The sequence below is a fragment of the Danio rerio genome, chromosome 11 (genome assembly GCF_052040795.2).
Source record: "Danio rerio strain M-AB ecotype USA chromosome 11, GRCz13ab, whole genome shotgun sequence".
NCBI lineage: Eukaryota > Metazoa > Chordata > Actinopteri > Cypriniformes > Danionidae > Danio > Danio rerio.
The window spans coordinates 368,027-391,883 of NC_141031.1; the positions used below are offsets into that span (position 1 = coordinate 368,027).

At 37.5% G+C, this 23,857-nt stretch overlaps 2 protein-coding genes across 2 annotated transcripts in view; one reads left to right on the plus strand and one right to left on the minus strand.

Moving 5' to 3' along the window:
- Nucleotides 1-23,857, minus strand: part of poc1a (POC1 centriolar protein A) — a 521,349-nt gene that overhangs the window by 122,496 nt on the left and 374,996 nt on the right. The gene's annotated exons all lie outside the window — the stretch shown is intronic.
- Nucleotides 536-5,558, plus strand: pdrg1 (p53 and DNA-damage regulated 1). The gene is made up of 5 exons (NM_001017757.2): nucleotides 536-654; nucleotides 740-812; nucleotides 2,128-2,202; nucleotides 2,297-2,377; nucleotides 4,358-5,558. Exons 1-5 carry the CDS (start codon nucleotides 571-573, stop codon nucleotides 4,438-4,440), a joined length of 396 nt encoding a protein of 131 aa, NP_001017757.1. The 5' UTR covers nucleotides 536-570; the 3' UTR covers nucleotides 4,441-5,558.

Here is a 23,857-nt window from a genome sequence, read left to right on the forward strand (position 1 = left end):
ACCCAATTCCCCTATAAGCGCATGTGTTTGGACTGTGGGGGAAACCGGAGCACCCAGAGGGAACCCACACCAACCCGGGGAGAACGTGCAAACTCCACACAGAAACACCAACTGACCCAGCCGAGGCTCGAACCAGAGACCTTCTTGCTGTAAGGCGACAGTGCTACCTACTGCGCCACCGCCTCACCGGTTTATTAATGTTATTTTTTAATTTTAATTAATTTTAATTTAATTTATTTTGTCAGCAGCAAACGTCCATCTATACAGACAGTTTTGACAATAATTATTAATAATTATTTATAAAACTGAACCATAGTTGAACATTTATTTAGTTAGCATTTCCTGTTACGTTTTAGCAGTTTTCTTATTGCTGCGTTTTTGAGTCATTTTTTTTCCTGAAGAGTTTTTTACTTTACTTTACGAATATCAGGTTTGTTTTCCTCGTTGTGGATCTCACATCTGAAGTCGGAGCTGATGGTCGCTGTGAGCCGGAACGAAAATACAGCACAACTTGTTTCCACTCTCAGTCGGACTTATTTCGTCTAGCGCATAACACACGCACAGTTCAGCATGGACGAAAGCGCGCAGCGGGTACTGGAGCATCTGACTGAGGTAGAGGTTGCTGCAGAAGACATACTCACCGACAAACAACAGGTGCGATTGAGTTATAGGAGCAGTCAATTATCGGGTAATTTCTGTTTTATATGTGGTGTTTATTGAAGTGGTTGACATGTGACAGATTGTGGATCTGGATGTGCGGAGAAACAGAAACCGAGAAGCTCTCAGCGCGTTAAGAAACAACTCACCAAACGGCGAGTACAGACTACAGAATACTGGTTTATAATGCATTAATGGCACATATGCTTGGTGTTGGATGCAGTGTCATGCGTATAAAACTTGTACTACGTATAAAGCACATATATAAGTACACGTATCTTCCAAAGTAATAAATATTTCATTTATAATGTGTCAGTAATAGGGTTATTAAGCTTATAACCACACCTAATGTAACACCCCGGTATGTTTACTACAGGTTTATTTTTTGTAATTTACCCTAGAATGTTTAATTAACTTGTTTTACTCATGATTTATCAGTTCAGTTCACTATGTTGTCATTTTAGTTTTTATGGCTTGAATTTTTGCACCTTTTTTTGTGAATATGGGTTTAAAAAATCATCCTATGGGTATCCAAAATCTAATAATTTACTAATATTTAATATGATTGTATTATATATGTAATATTAGGGATATTCAAACAAAGAAAAGTAAGTTATCATGACTCCAACCACTGAAAACACACAACTTTTTTATATTTACAAAGTTTTTTTTTTTTTGGCACATTTGGGCTCAGTCCCTTTAGTCATTAGGGGTCGCCACAGTGGAATGAACTAAGTTTTCCAACTATTCCAGCACATGCTTTACACAGCGGATACCCTTCTAGCTGCAATCCATCACTGGGAAACACCCATACATACTCATTCACACACTCATACACTATGGCCAGTGTAGTTGATCAGTTCCCCTATAGCGCATGTGTCTGGACTGTGGGGGAAACCGGAGCACCAGGGAGGAAACCCAAGTCAACACAGGGAGAACATGCAAACTCCACATAGAAACACCAACTGACCCAGCTGGGACTCAAACCAGAGACCTTCTTGCTGTCAGGCCACAGTGCTAACCACTGAGCCATCATGTCGCCCTAATATAAATTCAGAAAACTGTTAATTATAAATAGTGAAATCATATTAGCAGCCAATGACTATCACAGTCCAGTATTGTTCACAGTCAGCTCAATAGAGCGGATGTTGTTTTGAAGTCATATTTACATGCCATTTCTGACCAAATATTCAAAGTAGCATAATAAACATTATAGAGAGGGAGTCACAAGCTGACACTGTTGAAATGAATGAATGTGTGTGTATAAAACAAACTTTACCTCAATAAACACATATTGTATTTTACATAAGAAGATGTTCAGAACAAAATAAACACAGATTTCTTCTACAAAGAGCAAAACTAATAGATGATGCCATTTGCTCTGTAATCTTATTTTGTTTGCCTAATGCTGGTTCTCATTTGAAGTTTGTCTCTGCACATGACAATAAAATTGAATCCGATCTAATCTAGATAATGTAAAGGTGTGTTTTGGAAATATGTTCATCAAATTCCCTCAAGAAAGCACCAGATCAATGATCCTGAAAGGTGAGTGTGTCTTTTTCAGCTGTGCTTTTGTGTGAATAACCCTTCACATGTGCCACTGTGTTTAATAAATGAGCTGTTCTACTGTTCCTGACAGACCAAGAGCAGCTTGATAAGGAAATAACAGACCTCCGCACACGACTGAAAGCGAAAGTGAACCGTCTCAATGAGCTACAAGGTAGAGCTGCTTCATCAGTCTCTTGCTCAGTCATACTTATAAATGGTGTAAACATCTGTGCCGAAGACAAGACGTGTTATTTAGTCTGCGTCTTAGTATTTTTATGTACTTAAAAAGCATTTATATTAGTGCTGGACAAAGATTAACCACATCCAAAATAAAAGTTTATTTGTGATGTTTGTGTGTAATATTCATTCATTCATTTTCTTGTCGGCTTAGTCTCTTTATTATTCCATGGTCGCCACAGTGGAATGAACCGACAACTTACCCAGCAAGTTTTTACGCAGCGGATGCCCTTCCATCTCTGGGAAACATCCACACACATTCACACACACAATCATACACTGCGGAGAATTTAGCCTACCCAATTCACCTGTACCGCATGTGTTTGGACTGTGGGGGAAACCGGAGCGCCCAGAGGAAACCCACGCGAACGCAGGGAGAACATGCAAACTCCACACAGAAACGCCAGCTGAGCCGAGGTTCGGCCCAGCGACCTTCTTGCTGTGAGGCGACAGCACTACCTACTGCGCCACTGCTTCGCCCGTGTGTGTATTATATTTATATTTATTATATATTTATGATACTTGCATACATGTAAACAAAACTACAAAACTATTTTGTTACATAGATATTTAAATTTATGGCTACACTTTACAATAAGGTTCATTAGTTAATGCATTTACTAACATGAACTAATCATGAACAACACATGTACAGCATTTATTAATCATTATTGAACATTTACTAATGCATTATTAACATTCAAATCCATGCTTGTTAACATTAGTTAATGCACCATGAGTTAACATGAACTAACAATGAACTACTGTATTTTCATTAACTAACGTTAACTAACATGAACAAATACAGTAGTAAATGTATTGTTTGTTTATGTTAGTAAATGCATTAATTAACATTAACTAATAAACCTTATAGTAAAGTGTGACTATATATATATATATATATATATATATATATATATATATATATATATATATATATATATATATATATATATATATATATATATATAAATTATTAATAGTTTGTACTCTGTAAAACCCAAAAGGTTAAGGTAACTAAAACTATTTGAGGAAGCTGATTGCAACAAACTATTTAAGTTCAAAAACTAATTCTAATGAGTGCTGTGAACTTAATCCATTTGAGTAAGCAAAGCAATTTGAGCACTTTCAAACTAAATAGATGAAGAGAACTTAAACCAACTGAGTACTGTACAACTCGATAAGTTAAGGCAACTCAAACCGTTAAAAAGAAACCGATTGCTACAAACCAAAAAAAAAAAAAAACTGATCTATATGAGTCCTGTGGACTTACTCCATTTAAGTTGAAGTAATGAGGTATTTAATGAACTCATCACCTTCAACACTGAGTTCCGAACTCAATTTTCAAATGAGTAGAATTAACTTTCAGTCAATTTTGAGTTAACTACACTCGATTCATTTCATAAAGTTGACTGTTTGGTTTTACAGTGTACTACAGTGTTATCTAAATAAACATTTTCTCAAATATTTGCATGCGTTTGTGTATTTATATATACAAAATAAATAAATAATACATTAATTTGGATGTGATTTAGTTATGATGATTGTTTGCCCAGCACTAATTTAAATGCATCTCTCTGCTTTAATGTTTCAGATGGGTTTTGTAGCACTGAAATGTCAAAACACGGCTGAACTAATGCTGCATCCTTATTCAATCATAAATGTTTGACTCATTTCAGGATTGCGGGAGCAATTCAAGCATTTTCCATTTGCTTTCCTTAAAGTGGACTATACTCCAAATGTGTAGTTTACAGTAAACTGAACGCAATATTAATGTCAAATGATGCTAAATGTGATGGGGAACATTTCAATCTGCTACTGATTGTTGAATCAATAACAGAGTTGACAGTAATGCCTTCTAAAACTGTAAATACCCGAGCATCTGATCTCCTCTTTTGCTTGGTTTTTTACACAGGTAAACCTGAGCTTAGAGGATACAACCTTGCTCCTCTGAGCAGTGATGAAGTAAAGGCGATTAACAGCCTTCTGAAGAAGTGAAGTTGATGAAATGAGTTATTCAGACTGCTTTGAGCCTGGAAATGGGTTGATGTATTGAGCAGTGCACTGGAGCACTAAACCAGCGGTGACTTCACCCACTCCACACAAGATCTGTGTCCTTCTCTTTGGTTTATTCAGTGGTTTTTTCATGCATGGTGTTTGTCAAGTCTGGTCCATGTTCTGTGGGATGTGAGATCATTCACACTTGTGCTTCTTCCCTGTTTCATTTTGAACAGGTTAAAATCAATTGCTGTTTTGTTGAGTGCACATATGAGGATGTTTTGTTGGTCATAATTCAATGCATTTGTGTTTAAATAACTGGATTATACTGTTTAAAATAAAATTAACTGTTGAAGAGAGAAGCCAGAATAATGCACAGATTTCCTGCTGGGTATTCTTATTCATTCATTTTCTTGTCGGCTTATTCCCTTTATTAATCCGGGGTCGCCACAGCGGAATGAACCGCCAACTTATCCAGCAAGTTTTTACACAGCGGATACCCTTCCAGCTGCAACCCATCTCTGGGAAAAGTATTATTATTATATTTTTTCTTACTTTCACAGATTCTGTTAATAAACTGCATCATTTTAATACATTTTTAAATATTTCTTTTGATCTATTATGTAGATGTGGTCCTTCAAAAAATAAATAAAGGATCTCCATGTCGCTCTGCTGGATATACTGTATATCAGGGGTGTCCAAACTCAGTCCTGGAGGGCTGGTGTCCTGTAGAGTTTAGCTCCAACCCTAATCAAACACACCTGAAGCAGCTGATCAAGCTCTTACTAGATATACTAGAAACTTCCTGGCAGGTGTGTTGAGGCAAGTTGGAGCTAAACTCAGCAGGACACCGGCCCTCAGGACTGAGTTTGGACACTCCTGCTGTATATGGTTAACAGCATTTATCTCTGTATTTTCTGCAGGTCTTTGTTTAGCCAGCAGATGGCAGCTTTGCTTTGTGTTAGTTTTATGTTGCAGTAAGTACAGTTGAAGGCTGAATTGGCCTATTCATGTAGTTTAGTAAAACTATATCATTTGAGCATCGATATCGCAGTGTGTAAATCTGCAGTCGTCACATTGCAAGATTAGATTGTTTATTAAAGATAAAGATTCATTCATTTTCTTTTCGGCTTAGTCCCTTTATTAATCCGGGGTCGCCACAGCGGAATGAACCGCCACTTATTCAGCATATGTTTTACGCAACGATTGCCCTTCCAGCTGCAACCCATCACTGGGAAACACCCATACACTATTGCATTTACACTCATACACTACGGCCAGTGTAGTTGATCAGTTCCCCTGTACCGCATGTGTTTGGACTGTGGGGGAAACCGGAGCACCCGGAGGAAACCCACACCAACACGGGGAGAACATGCAAACTCCACACAGCAATAGATAAAGATATTATTAAACATAATTTAAAAAATGTATATCTTTCTACAGTGATGTTATTTTATGTTTAATTGGGCTAGTTAGAAAACCAAAACCAAAGCACTGTTCACTTCACTTGTATCTCAGTTGAGTTATATTTGCTTGTAATTTATTATAATTTATGCAGATGCACCACACAGAAAATGTTTGAATTATTCCAGTCGATATAATTTAGTGAAATATTTCAAAATAGCGCTATTCAAACCATCTGGTGATAGTAATATTGCAATGTATACGGCAGGAAAACTATATAGCGCAATGCCTGAATTTTCCAATATCGCGCAGCCCGAGAATTCCGAGTGATGTTTAACAGTGAGAAGATTTTTAAACACAATAGTTTTAATAACTGATTAGTTTCATCCAAGGATGACAGTACATCATATTTTACTAGTTATTCTGCAAGACTAATATTCAGCTGACATTTAAAGGCTTAATTGGGTTTAGGCAAGTCATTGGTCAACAACAGGCGACAATCCTAAACTGAATAATTAAATAAAAAACATTACGTTTACAAAAATAAAGCAGGACAAACTGCGCTAAACATCATTATTAGTTGTGACTTTGTAAATATTTAAAGAACAATAAGACTGGCTAATAAGTCTGATAAATCTGAAGTAATTTGTGAAATTGATGCTGATGCAGAAGTTTAGGCTCAAGATGATTGTTAAAAGCCATCAGCGTAAAGAGTAAATGAGGAGATCTGCTGCCTAAACGTCTGTCGTCAATATTAACCAGGCTGTTTCAGCTGGATAGTGTTTTCTGTGTGAGTCTCTGGCTGTAGATGTCAGTGTTTGCTCAGGTTTACTGTGTTTGCTTTGCGCTTGTGTTAACGTTGATGATTTAATGGGCAGATGGTCAATGTAAAACTCTCCGCTCCGTTGTTTTGAAAAGATGTGAAATAAGCAAAGGGAGGCTCTTAAATGAAAAGCGGGATCAAGCTGATTTAGCATTGATAGGTCAATAAGTGAAGCGTACGGAAGTACTGTGTGTTGGTCATTGTGTGTTTGTGTGTTTGTTTGTGTGCGTGCGGTGGTGCTGGTGCGTGCTGATGAGTTTATGAGTCAGGATGAGGTGGGAAACAGAAGTCTGTTCTCAGTTATATAATCTCCAAACACCACATTCCAGCAGAGCAGAACGACATGTGAAAACACATTCAGCAGCTTCAGAACATCCAGCCTGATCCGTTTATGCAGAAACACTGACACGGTGTTACTGAGAGACAGATTTCAGGCTTCACACCATTCATTCATTTTCTTGTTTTTACGCAGCGGATGCCCTTCCAGCTGCAACCCATCTCTGGGAAACATCCACACACATTCACACACACACACTCGTACACTACAGACAATTTAGCCTACCCAATTAACCTGTACCGCATGTGTTTGAACTGTGGGGGAAACCGGAGCACCTTCTCAGTGGGTGAGGCTCAAACCAGCGACCTTCTTGCTGTGAGGCGGCAGCACTACCTACTGCGCCACTGCGTCACCTATTAATATTATTATTACTATTATTATTATTTGAATATTCTACACACTCATACCTTTTTAAGGTTCACTTTTGTACCCTTAATATACTATGAGGTGCACATTTGTACTTTTTAGGAATTAATATGCATCTTAAGGTCCTGTTAGGAACAGAAATGCACCTTATACCTTTATTTGTGTGAGTGTATTATGAATACATAAGCACAAGATAAGCAGCTCCCTTTTCATTATAGGTCAGATTAACCTTTTTAGTCAGTAAATCAGATATTTAGCTTGAAGTTTGAACTCTGGGATTGATTCTGCTGAGCCACAGAAATATTTACAACACTGAAACACCAAGAGCAACTCATCTCTGATGATCCTGCAGTCATTATGATTGAATGCCATCAGGTTTGCGCAGACATGAGTCAAAGCAGAAACTGTCTGTTCAAGCCTTAGTTGTGCCCCATTATTACAGATGTATAATTTAAGCAGTGCACTTGCCGAAGGGGATCCGTGAAGAGCGCAGCATTCTGCTGTCTGTTTGTCCATGACAAATCCTGAACAGCTTAAAGAGACACCACACAAAAATACAACATTCTGTCATCATTTACTCACACTTCCTTTACTTGTTTAAACCCTGTTTGAGTTGCATTATTCTGTTGAACACTAAAGAAGATATTTTGAAGAATGTTGGAAACCTGTACCCACTGGCGTCTATTTCTAAAGTCACTGCAAAAATGCTTTTCTTACTTACAGTTTGTGTCTTGTTTTTAGTCCAACTATCAAACAAATCGTAAATCAAGAAGCGTTTTCTAGAAAAGAGAAGGATATTGTCTTTTTTTCCGGAAAAAAAAGTGTCGAAATTAAGAGATAATCTTAAGAATTATTTAATTATTAAGAGTCTGCAAATGGGGTAAGAAAGATTATTCATTCATCCATTTTCTTTTCGGTTTAGTCACTTTATTAGTCCGGGGTCGCCACAGCGGAATGAACCGCCAACTTATCCAGCACGTTTTTACGCAGCGCATGCACTTCCAGCCGCAACCCATCACTGGGAAACACCCATACACACTCATTCACACACCATTTCCGCTCATTATTTCCGTGAACAACACTATATATTTTTTGCTTGTCTGGAGAAAGCTTCTCGTTTAAAGGAGTTTGTTGATATTTGGACTAGAAACAAGACTAAAACTCTATCTGGGAAAAGCAGTTTTGCTGTGTAACTATTGACTTCCATAGTAGGAAAACAAATACTATGTATAGTAATAGTTACATGCTTCTAACATTCCTCAAAATATCTCCTTTTATGTTCATCATGCAGAATAAACAGGTTTTAGAGAAGTACGCTGAAAAACAAGACCTTTACTGTTTGTGCAAACTACTTATTTAAAACGAGCTGAAGCAACACAACTCTTGTGTTTTTTGTGAGGACAACTTAATTGTTTGATGTTCAGTCCACTGGCTCTGTAAAGATGATCAGTTGACTTTACTGAAAGTGAGCAAACGTGTTGCCTTAAGTGTTTTAAGTAAATGGCACAATATGAGAAGTTAAATTAACTTAATAGGTTACAAGTTATGACAGGTTTACTCACTCTTTTATAAAGGCAGGTAAATAATCGCTTTTTACAGTGCATGAGTCAATAATAAGCAAATTCCTCCAAATGCTGCTTTAATGAAATGATGGAGAAGGTGTTTCCACAGAAGATGTCAGTGCGGTGTCTCACAGCAAATGTTTTTCTACTTACATTCAGTTGTTGTGGGAAAGTTGTTGCTTTTGGCTGTGGAGTTTTGCAGTTTAACTTGCGTTCTTATTTTCCCTGTGAGAGCAAGAGCAGATTCTGTCAAAACCCTGACAAGTAAATTACAAATCGATCCATCATCTTTCATGCAGCTTATTTTGGACCTGTCTGTGGTCTTTCATTTTTTTATCTGGTGGTTTAGAGCTCGACTGAGCCCTCCTCATTTGATGTGTTGGAGATGTCCTGCTGTTCTCTTATTATTTCAAAGTCAGGCCAATCTAAATCTAAAAATCTCCCGCTCTCTTTATTTGCAACTAATTTGCTGGTTAGGCTTTTAATACAATTGAACAGTATGTATTACCAATACCTGTACATCATTTAAAAAAGAAAACAGTATCACAAAGGGTTTCACAAACCTGATGTAGTTTGAACTACTTTTTAAAATGTCTTTAAAGAATGTTTATTCATGCTTTTAATGGATGACGGTGGTTTGTTTTGTAGCCAATTGGTAAAAAGGGGCTTTCTTAAGGGGGCTAAAACATTGACCTCAGCAGTTTTTACATTTTATATATATATATATATATATATATATATATATACAATTGAAGTCAGAATTATTAGCCCTCCTGATTTTTTTAGGCCGCTTGTTTATTTTTTCCCCAATTTCTGTTTAACGGAGAGAAGATTTTTTTAACACATTTCTGATCATAATAGTTTTAATAACTAATTTGTAATAACTGATTTATTTTATCTTTGTCATAATGACAGTAAATAATATTTGACTTGATATTTTTTAAGACACTTCTGTACAGCTTAAAGTGACATTTAAAGGTTCAATTAGGTTAATTAGGTTAATTTGACAGGTTAGGGTAATTAGGCAAGTTATTGTATATCGATGGTTTGTTCTGTAGATTAGCGAGAAAAAATATAACTTAAAGGGGCTAATAATTTTGTCCCTAAAATGGTGTTTAAAAAATTAAAAACTGCTTTTATTCTAGCCGAAATAAAACAAATAAGACTTTCTCCAGAAGAAAAAATATTATCAGACATGCTGTGAAAATGTCCTTGCTCTGTTAAACAACATTAGGAAGATATTTAAAAAAGAAGAAAAAAATTTTAAGGGGGTGAATAATTCTGACTTCAACTGTGTGTGTATATATATATTACCAGCCACATATACAGTTGGAGTCAGATTCATTCGCCCTCCTGTTAAACTGTAATTATTTTATATTTTTCCCCCAATGTCTGTTTAACAGAGAGATTTGTTTTCAGCACATTTGTCGACATAAGAGTTTTAATAACTCATTGCTGATTAATTTCCTCTTTGTCATGATGACAGTAAATAATATTAGACTAGATATTCCTCAAGACACTTCTATACAGCTTAAAGTGGCATGTAAAGGCTTCACTAGGGTAATTAGGGTAAAGTTAGGGTAATTAGGCAAGTCATTGTATAACAGTGGTTTATTCTGGAGACAATCCAACACTAATATTGCTGAAGGAGTAAATAATATTGACCTTAAAATGATTTTTTTAAATAATGAAATATCTATTCTAGCTGAAATAAAACTAATAAGACTTTCTCCAGGAGAAAACACATTATAGAAAACCATGAAAAAATAGTTAAATATAACTAAGAAGCCTCACCGAACACCTTTCAGATGAATGGAAACGCTGAGCTTCAGCCAGATCTCATTGCCCAACAACAGTGATCTTGACCAGTCTGCATTACACAGAAACAACACGGCTAATCTCTGTGGTGGTGGCAAATTAAAATCACTGTTGAGGTTTCCCTTAAGATTAATCATAAATCAAAACGATATGAAGACCAGACGAGGGTCTGCGGCTTCTCAAACCAGAAGACTGTATGTTTCTCCTCCAATGATTGGGGTTGCTGGCTCATCTTGCGCTGTCATGCTCTCTGGAATGGCAGTGTTCAGTTATAATGTGGACGAAAAGACCAGGAAAAGTGCAGATTAGCAGACAATGACCTCCGTCTTGAGTGCATCACAGGGCATCCGAATATGAGTCCTAAATCAAAACTTGGATGACAGTTTAATAACACAATGCAGTCTGAGGATGAAGCCAAACCTTGAGTTATGCTGAAAGCATCAGGCATGGAAACGGCTCTGTCTCCATGCAGGACTGAAAATGAGGTGAAAATTAAATAGCATTTCAACACTGGTATGCATCTAATAGGGCTCAACCGTCGCAGTTGTGTTGCAGGGACGGACATGTTTTGGTTGTGTTTCTGTAACTGGTGTTTGCTCTCGAAGCAGCACCGTCCTGGACTCATTCCTGTGTGCTCTCAGCGAGGCTTTTGCAGGTTTATGTGGACGTAATTGAAACATTCTTGTGTGAAAGTGTTTTCCTCCTATGCTCCATTATTCTTAAAGAAGGAGAAAGATAACAATGATATGATGGTAAACAGCACTCGGCCACAGGCTCTCAGAATGGCTGAGGTTTGGCAGAGGTGTTTATAGTGTTGCGGTCCTTTAAACACGGACATGATGCTGTTCCCCCCGGCGTGAGCGCTGCTGGAAGTGTAAGACCAGATCTCTGTTGTGGACATGCAGAACTGTGGATTGTAGGGTTTGGATAGATTTTACGAAACACTTAAAGACACAATATGTAGGATTTTTTTTATTACTTAAAATATCCAAAAACCACTAGAACAATGCGGTATAAAGTTTCTGTGAAATGTTTTTCCCCAAGTGCTAGTTTAACACAGAGAAGTTTCATTTCAACACATTTTTAAACATAATAGTTTTAATAACTTTATAAATAATTATAAATATAGATACTGTATAATATATATATTTATTTTTATAAAAGTACATACTATATTTCTAGTAATATTACAAGATGCACTGTAAACATATCTGTTTCTGTATTTAGTAATTCACAAATGTCTTGGTTGTATACATGGCAGTGAAGTGCATTATGGGATGGGATCTCTGCTCTGTCCTCTTCTGATGTTGAACAGTCAACTCTACAGTTTAACTAAGTGACTTTTTTTGACATTTTAGTGGTTTTAAATAATATAATGTGCAGAAAAGACACTTAACATCTTTTCAAGGTGAAAAATCATTGGAAGAAAGATCGAAATCCTATAACGCACCTCAAAAGCAAAAATAAAAGCATGAAAATACAGAAAACTGCCACTTTACAGATATTTAGAGTGTATCATGATAATAAGTGTTGAATACTTTAATCATCATCAACATGATTTCTGCAGGAGGATGATCACAACCTCCTTGATTCCACGCTCAGCCAGAGAGTCATCAAACTACACCTTTGTTTGTTGTGAACACGCGCCATCTAGTAAACAAAAGTGCCTTTAAACACTGCTGCACTCCCAGTGGCTTTTACACTCTCTTCTACTCATTTTTTATGTGTATATACGCTGCTCTCCAATATTCCTGAAGTGTTTACCTTGCAATTACAGTAGCTGTTATTCATCCACCCAACAAAGTTAGCCTTCCTGGCCAAGATATTTAGCAATTTTATTGTGCCATGCAATCCCAAATCCAAACCTGCTACACACATTGGAGACCGTTCAATATTCAATAAAGTCTTAATGATGTTTTTATTGCTATTTACCAGAGAGAAACACCCCAAAACAGATGAAATCAGCAAAACGCCATCAGTAGGCTTTTACAGTGGTGAACTGTGCCGGCTGGTTTTTACTAGAGTCAGTCTTTTCGCTGGGATTAATGTAAAAATACCTGAGATTTATTCAAACATCTTGGTTATTTTTAACAATTACATGCAGATAAACGTATTTAAAATATGTGTTTAGTAGTACTGATGTAAAACTGCATGTGATGATTAAAGAAGCCTCACATTAGAAATAACAAGAAAACACACAGCAGACAGGGTGATGCCTAATATAAAGTTGATTGTAGTTCAAATCCGGAAGACAAGCGAGAGCTTAGTTACACCAGGGAACTAATACATAATGAAGAAGGAAAATAACAATTAAAGAAAAAAAAAGCTGATGTTAACCTTTCTCATCCATTTGTAAGTCAAACAGCTGGAACTGCATATTGGATGCTGCAACTCTTCAAACAATTTTAATATTTCCCAGACCTGCATGATCCTCCTTGGATATTGCTTATTGGCAGTGGCACTCTCATTACAAATTATGTGAGCCGTGCTGGAAGTCTTTGAGGAGAGAAATAAAGAGCTGAAGACATCTGTACTGTCTATTCTGAGAACAACACTGAGCATTTTTCAGTATTTATGCTGTCAAATTGATAGTTTAAGTTAGTTTTGCAATTGTGTCATGTGTAAAGGAGAATATTGGCTTGCTTTCCTAAAAACGAGATTGGATGATCAGCTCAATGGGGCGAAGTTGACTTTAGTGTCGTCCTATTTTTGTTTTTATTGAATTTATATTCGGTCTGTTTTCCATATGATGTTTAATGGTTGCTAAATGAGTGAAATAAATGACCAAACTGCAACATACCTCTCACTGTTTCCACCATGTTTACCATTAGGAGACTGCATGATCGACTCTACTGGAGAAATTTCCTTGCACTTTCCAAAGTAAATAATTGAATTAATAACTAAAGCCACTTTAATGTACAATAGCGACTCCACAACATCAACATCAACTCCTCCCCCTCATCAGCAGCTCCTCCCCTTCACCAGTAGCATTTTTCCCCTTTAATCAGCAGCCCCTCCCCTTCATCAGTGTCTCCTCCATATTAATCAGCAGTCCCTCCCCTTTATCAGTATCTCATCCATATTAATCAGCAGCCCCTCCCCTTCATCAGTGTCTCCTCCATATTAATCAGCAGCCCCTCCCCTTCATCAGTATCCCCTCCATATTAATTAGCAGCCCCTCCCCTTCATCAGTATCCCCTCCATATTAATTAGCAGCCCCTCCCCTTCATCAGTATCCCCTCCATATTAATTAGCAGCCCCTCCCCTTCATCAGTATCCCCTCCATATTAATTAGCAGCCCCTCCCCTTCATCAGTGTCTCCTCCATATTAATTAGCAGCCCCTCCCCTTCATCAGTATCCCCTCCATATTAATTAGCAGGCCCTCCCCTTCATCAGTGTCTCCTCCATATTAATCAGCAGCCCCTCCCCTTCACCAGTAACTCCTCCCTATTAATAGCAGGCCCTACGCTTCACTCGTAGCCTCTACTCCTCATTTGTTACTCCTCCCCATGTATTACCAGCTTTTCCTCTTCGTTTGTTGCTCCTCCCCATTCACCAGCAGCCCCTCCCCTTATTTATTGCTTCTCCCCATTCATCATCAGTCCACCCCTTCATTTGTTGCTCCTCCCCATTTATCAATGCCTCTCCCCTTATTTGTTGCTCTTCCCCATTCATCATCAGCCCCTCTCCTTCATTTGTTGCTCCTCCCCATTCACCATCAACCCCTCCCCCTTTTTTGCTCCTCCCCATTCATCATCAGCCCCTCTCCCTCATTTGTTGCTCCCCTCATTCATCATCAGCCTCTCCCCTTCATTTGTTGCTCCTCCCCATTCATCAATGCCTCCCCCCTTCTTTTGTTGCTCCTCCCCATTCATCATCAGCCCCTCTCCTTCGTTTGTTGCTCCTTCCCATTCACCATCAGCCCCTCCCCCTTTTTTGCTCCTCCCCATTCATCATCAGTCCCTCCCCCTCATTTGTTGCTCTTCCCCATTCATCATCAGCCCCTCCCCTTTGTTTCTTGCTCCTCCCCATTAATCATCAGTCCCTCCCCTTCATTGCTTACTCCTCCCCATTTATCATCAGCCCATCTTCTCATTTGTTGCTCCTCCCCATTCATCATCAACCCCTCCTCCTCATTTGTTGCTCCTCCCCCTTCATCATTAGCCCCTCCCCCTCACTGTCAGATTATTTTGCTTGTCTTAAGGAAAAACTGACCTAATTTTGACGTATTATTTCTGACCAGCTGCTTGTCTGAAAAAGGTATTTTGTTTTAAAAATTTGTAGATATTTGGACTAGAAACAAGACACAAGTAAAGCATTATTTTCTCACTGTTTACTTCATTAAGCTCAACGTCTTCTTCAGTGGAAATACTCTAGTCAGCTATTATTGCTCTTGAAGATATAAATCGCAGCTCGTTCGCGTTTTTCCTGCTGTGATCAACAACCAACCCGGGAGAATCTTTCCTGCATCTCTCAAGACCTAAAAGCACCATTTCAACTTCCTGCCTTGAGGTCTTCATCATTTAATTTTAGCTCTGAGTGTGTGCTTTCACAGCCAAGCCGGAGACACATCAGCAGTGATGAACTTAACAAAGAGAACTCTTGAGGTTGGCTAGTATTATTTATAAAAATAATGATAAAATAACAGACTTAAAGGGATAGTTCACTTGATAGTTCAATGAAATATCTCTGCCATTAATAGACTTTCGTTCTTCCTCATAACAGATGAAGATATTGTTGATGGAGTTTGAGAGCTCTGTGACCCTCCATAGAGAATTAGAGACCCTCCATCCTACATGCACTATACAAATACACATTACATTACAAATAGAAAGTATTTCTAACGTAGACACTTTGAGCATCGCCATTCAAGCTTCGCTGAGCTAAATAAATCAGCAGTTTTAGAGTGAATCTGTATTTTTGTTTTTCCAGGAATCTCAAAGCTGCACAAAGTGAAGGCTCTTACCTGCACCTGTGTGTCAGAAACATCCCCCAATGCAGTTTGTCATATTAACATCTGTATTGTTCTGGAGTGAATCATCTGAGGTATAAATAATTGTTAAATCATCCTTGCTGTCTCTTTCTGAGGTCACCGCTGTACTCCCTGGCCGCGTCTCAGGGTTTTGTTTGAATCAGGCCCGTTTTGATGGCCACTTTGACTTTCAGCTCAGCCTAAATGTAAATACTGTAGTGTTCACATCAGCTGAAGTTCATGCACTTCTTATTGTAGGCCAGGTCACACGGGTTCCAGCAGTTCCACATTAACAAAACTTTATAACATCTCTAAAAAATGTTGTCTTCCCAAGTATGTTTTGGCAAATATGGTAGCGTAAAGAGAAAACAACGCAGTGATACATGTACCGCGGTAAGACTGGGAACAGCGGTGGATGTTATGATTCTCTGCAAGAGCTTTTAACAATGTAAACTGCAGGTGGTGAGAGAAAGTACCGCAGTAATGTACAACACGGACATGATGGCGGCCTCTCAGTGCGTGTCTCTGCATAAGGAGATGTGGGGAGAGAACACTGCTCTCGTGTTGTCTTTGCGGTTCTGTCTGAGAGGCTGTAGCGTGGCCTTTTAATCAGCCTGCCACTTTCACATTCATTCATACAGCAGATGCCTTTTATGCAAAGCTACTAACAGAACGAGAAGCACAGCACATCAGCAGATATACTGTGATTAGTTCAGGATTACAGAACAAGTGAAGAATGAACAAGTAGTGTAGAGAACAGCAATGTTTGCTGTTTGAAGAGCAAGTGTTGATTAAACTATTGTGTCTTTAGCTTTTAGCTCTTTTAAGGGTGTACGCACTTATACAGCCGTATCACCGTGCAGCCCAAGAGCGGTTACTCCCTGAAGATATGCAGGGCTGAGCCTGGGCAGTACCTGGATGGGAGACCACATGGGAAAAACTAGGTTGCTGATGTGATGTTAGAGAGGCCAGCAGGGGGCGCTCAACCTGTGGTCTGCGTGAGTCCTAACGCCCCAGTGTAGTGAAGGGGACACGTCAGTGAGTGCCGTCTTTTGGATGAGATGTTAAACCAAGGTCCTGACTCTCTGTGCTCATTAAAAATCCCATGGCACTTCTGGTAAAGAGTAGTGGTGTAACCCCGGTGTCCTGGCCAAAGTCCCTCCATCAGCCCTTCCCCATCATGGCCTTCCAATCCACCGAATTGGCTCGATCACTGTCTCTCCGCCCCACCTATAGCTGGTGTGTGGTGAAGCACTGGTGCGGCTGCCCTGTGGCTGCCGGAGCATCATCCAAGTGGAGCTGCACACTGCTGGTGGTGTGGAGAGACCCCCCTTCATGATTGTGAAGCGTTTTGGGTGTATGGTCATACACAATACATGCGCTATATAAGTACATATTACATTACACATTAGGCTATCCAAACCATGCCAACCCTCGTTTTCCGGTTCTTTAGTTAATGAACTGTTTATTGCACAAATTAAAATAAAAAGTCACCCATTATTAAATATATATTACACCCTTCTCTAGAATACTTGATTCTAATTGGTCAATCACAATGTTCCAATGGATGTTTTTCCTAGATAACAACTGATCAAACTGTTATAACCCAGACTCACCAGACTCATCCAGGTACAACCTAAAGTCTTGACCATTTGTAAGTGTGTGTGTGTGTGTGTGTGTGTGTGTGTGTTACATTTTGTTGTACAGTATAACTAAATTTTTTATGTATATATTTTCTTTAATAATATTTGCTTGTGCATCACAATTCTGCTCATGTTAAATTCACATCAAATTAAATGGTTGACTGATTGCTTTAGACATACTTAGATAATTGCAAATGCTATGAAAGCAAATTCCAAATCCACATCCATTCTCCTGCAAGAATAAGTCAGATATTTTTCTAGATGTCTCGTTTTCCGGTTCGTTTGTCAAGTGTGAGTGCTCTGAATTGAACTCAGGCATAGTTTGCTTGGCTGAACCCCCGGCCTGGGTTATGTTCCCAAACAACGACGTAACTCGGGGCTGAGCTATCATAGTACGATGCACCATTTGAGAAAAGAACCATCAAGTGACGAGTGTTTCCCAAAACCTGTAGTTTCTCTGTCGCAGATCCATCATTTGAACCAGGTTAGTTATGATGTAAAACGCCCATAATGATGCTCTAAACGGGGTGGAGGAACTACTTCTTTAGAGAAGAGCCCCATCATTTATATTGTTCACGCTTTTTAAATAATCTAGTGCTAGTTTTGGTAAAACATGCACCGGAATAAAGGAAAACTTTGTCCTGTTTTTTTCTTCTTTTTTTTTCTTTAAACTTAAGCCACAGTCTCTATATGTGTAATATAAAGTCATACTACTGCATGCTGACCGCAGAGTGTTAAAACAGCCTCATTAACAGCAGACCTGAAGCTAAAACACGAGTCATTTGCTCCTAATGTCACGTTATTTACTCCAGAGGGGACCGAAAAAAAAAGAGGTGAAGGAGATGAGGAAACCGCTGGAGCCAGAGTCATTCTCACACACTCCAACCAACATGAAGCAATCTACACCTCTGATCTCATCATTTAATCTGTCATGCCTGATAAAAAAGAGTGATCAATCAGTTATACATGCGAGATTCATAAATCATATACTGCCTGCGCTACAAAAAAGCCTTTTACACAAGTCTAGATGGCAAAACGTGACCTCGCTAATGACTGCGAAAACATTGGCTCGCTCAGGCGCTGACCTCCCTGTGCTGCAACAGCAACATTGTGTGTTTTGGATGTCCGCGCTGAAATCTAATGTTTAACCTACCAACGCAATTATTGTAGATTTTGGTTCTCATGAGCAAAACATTCCCAATTTTCCTTGGATGATGATTTCCTGTGTAGGCACTTAGGTCTGAGAGGAGAGACTGGATTGCTGAGCATGGTGTGTTCTGCCAACATAGCTTGGACTTTAGAGATTATTGTTTATTTGTTTTTGTTTTTTGGAGACCACAAATGGAGACCGCAAACATGTGAAGTGTGCTTTATAATGCTGGAGACGGTAATGCTGTGAAGGAGGCTTGAGAATGGAGAATTTGAGGGATTTCTGTAAACTGTTTTGATGGTTTAATGGGAGGGCGTGTGGACGCAGTGTTTGGTGTTTTGGAAGAGATTCGGGTTTTCACAAAGCTTAAAGAAACATTTCTGCAAATAAGTGTTCAGGTATTGAAGCGTCAATATTGAAACTTATAAACCCTGTAAATAAAGGTAACAGTTTACAGGAATATTGTGTTGAGGGAACTTAAACGTTCTTATAGAGTTATGTGAGATGAGCAGGTAATAAATATCACATATTTTACATCATGGCAACATTTAAATTCAAGTTAGGCAAATAATCAAAGTAAATAAAGGCAATAAGGTTACTATTTAAATGTACAATAGATGTACATCTTTTATTGTTTTTCTGCTTTTTTATTTATTTGGTAACACTTTAATTTAAGTAATAAGACAGCAGTGCATAATGTGTGAGTTATTACCTGCCAATTATTAAGATTTTACCTGTTTACAAGCACTTAAAATGTATGACCTTATTTTACATCCCTAATCCTACGCAATTAATAAACCCAACTAATATCTTACTATTGAAAAGCAGCTAATTAGTAGTTTATTGAGGTAAAAGTCTTAGTGAATGAACTGTTTATTGCACAAATTAAAATAAGAAGTCATTCATTTATTTTCTTGTCGGCTTAGTCCTTTTATTAATCCGGGGTTGCCACAGCGGAATGAACCGCCAACTTATCTAGCAAGTTTTTACGCAGCAGATGCCCTTCCAGCTGCAACCCATCTCTGGGAAAAAATAAGAAGTCACCCATTATTAAATATTATTACACCCTTCTCTAGAATACTTGATTCTAATTGGTCAATCACAATGTTCCAATGGATGTTTTTCCTAGATAACAACTGATCAAACTGTTATAACCCAGACTCATTCAGGTACAACCTTAAGTTTTGACCGTGTGTGTGTGTGTGTGTGTGTGTGTGTGTGTGTGTGTGTGTTACATTTTGTTCTACAGTATAACTCAATTTTTTATGTATATATTTTCTTTAATAACATTTGCTTGTGCATCACAATTCTGCTCATGTTAAATTCACATTAAATTAATTGGTTGACTGATTGATTTAGACATACTTAGATAATTGCAAATGCTATGAAAGCAAATTCCAAATCCGTCAGATATTTTTGTAGATGTCACGGCAAGTCAAAGCATGGAGCAATAATGATTTTGTTATCTATTTTTATTCTTTTGTGAAATGAACAGAACTAATGCCAGATTAAAAAAGAATAAATCATGATGAAGTGCACATCACATATCTTAACACAAAAATGTCATAAATGAACAGCATTGGCTTTGGCATGTACTTAAATTCCATCTACTGGAATGTTGATGAATGATCATGCTTCTGTTTTGTTTCTGGCTGGAAAATGTCAATATACAGTATATTAATGTGCATATTCCTATAGTGCCAAACAGTACCTTAGTGAAAGCATACAGACAGCTGTTATTTACTGATGTTTTCAAGAAACCAATTTATATGGACAGTTCATCCACAGGGCATTTTCATTTTTGGGTGAACTATTCATTTTACTTTACTATAGTGACACTTTCATTTTACTGGTCTGCATGCATCTCCTGAATGCATGCTCATTTTGTCCTTTAAAATTCTTGCTTAGTGAATGTTTGCTCAGATCTGTCATAAAGTGCATTTAAACATAAACTGATTTTGCTTAATATATATAATACAAGGCTTTACCTGAAATGTTTCATCAGTTAAATGTCAAAAACAGCTTAAAATCTGAGCGGAACAGGTGTTTGTTTTTTGCCCAATAACCAGATTTTGCATTGCATGTTAACACCTTTATCAGCTTATGAATGTGCATGTGTCTGTGTGCTTATTCATTTGCTTTTGTCTTAAATTCATATACGCATTTCAATAATGCACTGTCATTTTACAACAGCTGACTGTAATCTTTCACAGTAAATCACATTAGGATCACTTCACAGGATTTAACTCTGAATTTTTGTACTCACAATTTTATTGTAAAAATCAAGGCAGGCATCATGATTACAGTAAACTACTGTAAAAAGGGATATAACTTTTGCACATTAGTTATAGGAATTCCAACAACTCTTTATTTTATTCAACATAGAAATAAATGCACACGAACTTTTATGCTAATACAATTCTTTTATATTTAGAAACTTTTAAAGCATATTATTATTATTATTATAGTTATTATAGTTATTATTGTTGTTGTGATTGTTATTATTATTCATTCATTCAAACATTTTCTTTTCGCAATATATTGTTCGTTATTAAGCGTTTATTAATCTGAGGTCGCCACAGCAGAATGAACCGCCAACTTATCTAGCACATGTTTTATGCAGCAGATGCCCTTCCAGCTGCAACCCATCACTGGGAAACGTCCATACACACTCGATCACACACACGCACACTTCGGAAAATTTAGCCTACCTAATTTCCCTATACCCAATGTTTTTGGACTTGTAGGGGAAACCGAAGCACCCGGAGGTAACCCACGCCAACACGGGGAGGACATGCAAACTCGCACGGAAATGCCAACTGACCCAGCCGAGGCTCGAACCAGCAACCTTCTTGAAATGCTGTATTATTGGAAAATCTGGGTTAAGGGAAGCATTTAATGTAAAGGGAAAATAGCAAAAGTCCCAAAACCGATCCCTGGGGCACTCCACACAAAACAAGTGCACACGATATGAAGAAAAATATCTGATGTTTACAGAAAAAGTTCTGTTCTTGAGACATGAGGAAATCCACTTTAATGCAGTGCCTCGAGTACATGCATTCAAGTCCATTAAGAACAATCGTATGGTCAATGATGGCAAATGCTGCACTCATACTAACACAACACAAGCCCCTGAAACTATATCCGGAAACCAGCAGTTTTCTGTATTTTATGCTTCATGTTTTTATTTTTCAACCTTTATTTTTGCATTTTAATTGCATTATGGGATTTTGCTCTGTCCTAGTTGAACATGTAATGAAAGAAGTGAACGTGTAATAGTGTGCAGAGCTATATTGTGGTGTTGTACATTAAACCTTGTAATAAACTGCAGGTGCTTGTGCTGCTACTGAGAAATCTGCAAACCTTACGATCTCTAAAGCACAGTTTATTTGCACATAAACACACACAAATCTAAAATAATCTGCTTTGTGAAAGATCTCCGCTTGTGTTGTGCATGTAAGTGCCCTCATTAAACACGCAGCCGGTCAAGCAAGGGAAGTGTGCATTTATGAACAGCCATTGAATTGAGAAGGGAAAACTCTGATTGGATCTGATGTTAATTAGGCTATTTAGCATGTGTGCAATGTTAAACTCAATGACCTGTTGATAATGCATGGATTGGGATTGAAAGGAACCACACCAGCTTTTAAATGTGTTTATTACATACTCGCTTTATGTCATGCTTCATCACTATTCAGCTGCCAATCAAATATCAGGGGAGACCAAACCCAACACACTGAACAACAGCCAAACCCAACAGATGCGACTCTGCTTTGATCTTTGCTGTGTGTGTGTGTGTGTGTGTGTGTGTGTGTGTGTGTGTGTGTGTGTGTGTGTGTGTGTGTGTGTGGACTAGACGTATTAGGAGCAGTAGTTGTATTTATTAAGGGTGTAATATTTGTTCCTTTATATTTTTGTTCTCTGTTTGCAAATGAATTATAAATGATGAGCATGAAGACTCTCCATCTGTCAGAGGGTGATGTGAGAAATTAATTGAATGGACACAGATGTTGCTGCAATGACAGCTCTTTACAGTGTTTCACAACATCTTCAGTCCACATGACAGCAACAGGCAGGTGTGTAGGGCTGTAAATGTAGAGCGTTAACCGCAAGTGTTGAATCCATCTCAAACTATTTTTACTGCAGTAAATGATCTGATAACAACTGCCTCAGGTGCTTCAGCGTATTACAACACCACTGCAAGTGTTTCAGCTTACTTTAAACACAATCAACATGAACAAAACACCACACGCTGATACCATCAAACCAGTTCAGCCAGCTAGATGTCATGGTTTCCACCAGCTAATAAACAAAAACATGCCTTGATTTAGATGAAAATGAGATCTTACCAAGTCAAAATTCTGAGATTAAAAATGGAAATGGAATTACTCAAACTCATGACTTACTCATCAAAATGACTTTGTAAATCTGTAGAGATGACATCATTAGTCAAGCGTTTCAGTATATTGATGAAACATCATGTTCAAAATGTGTTTCCATTATTCTGTGCTGTATTCTGTGTGTCAAGCAGAATGATGTAATGTATCGCCTTTAATACTTCATACATATATTCTAGAATTATTTGATGCGTGCTTTCAGATAAGAACCATCTAAATGTGTCATTAATTCTTTAAAAATTATTAATCTAATTATATTATGTATGTTTATTCAGTTATTAAGACATTAACTGGAAAAAAAAATATATATATATATACACATATATATATATATATATATATATGTGTGTGTGTGTGTGTGTGTGTGTGTGTGTGTATGTATACACTACTGGTCAAAAATTTGGAGTGAATTTTTTTTTTTATTATTAATTTTATTTAGTAATTTAGGTAAAATGATTCTGTTTATCAAAGTGGGATTTATTAAATAGAAAAAGTTAAATTGTTAAGTTATTTATTAAATATTTATTTATTACTTTTTGTATGTAGTTTCAAATTAAATTAATACTCCAGTCATTATTACTTTTATTAATATGACTATTAATAATAATAATAGTAATTTCTGAAGGACCACGTGACTCTGAAGACTGGAATAATTGAGTTGAAAATTCATCATTGAAATCACTGGAATAAATTATTAAATTATAAACTACTTCTGAACTGTTATTTTTTAGTGCAATAACATTTCACTATTTTTCCCTTTGTACTGTATTTAGCAGCACAAGCTTATTTTAAAACATTTATAAATCCTTCTAGCCCCAAACTTAGTGTGTGTAAATATATATATATATATTTATTATTTATTGAATTATTCGCCCCCCTTTGAATTTGTTTCTCTTTTTTTAAATATTTCCCAAATGATGTTGATCAGATTCAGGAAATGTTCA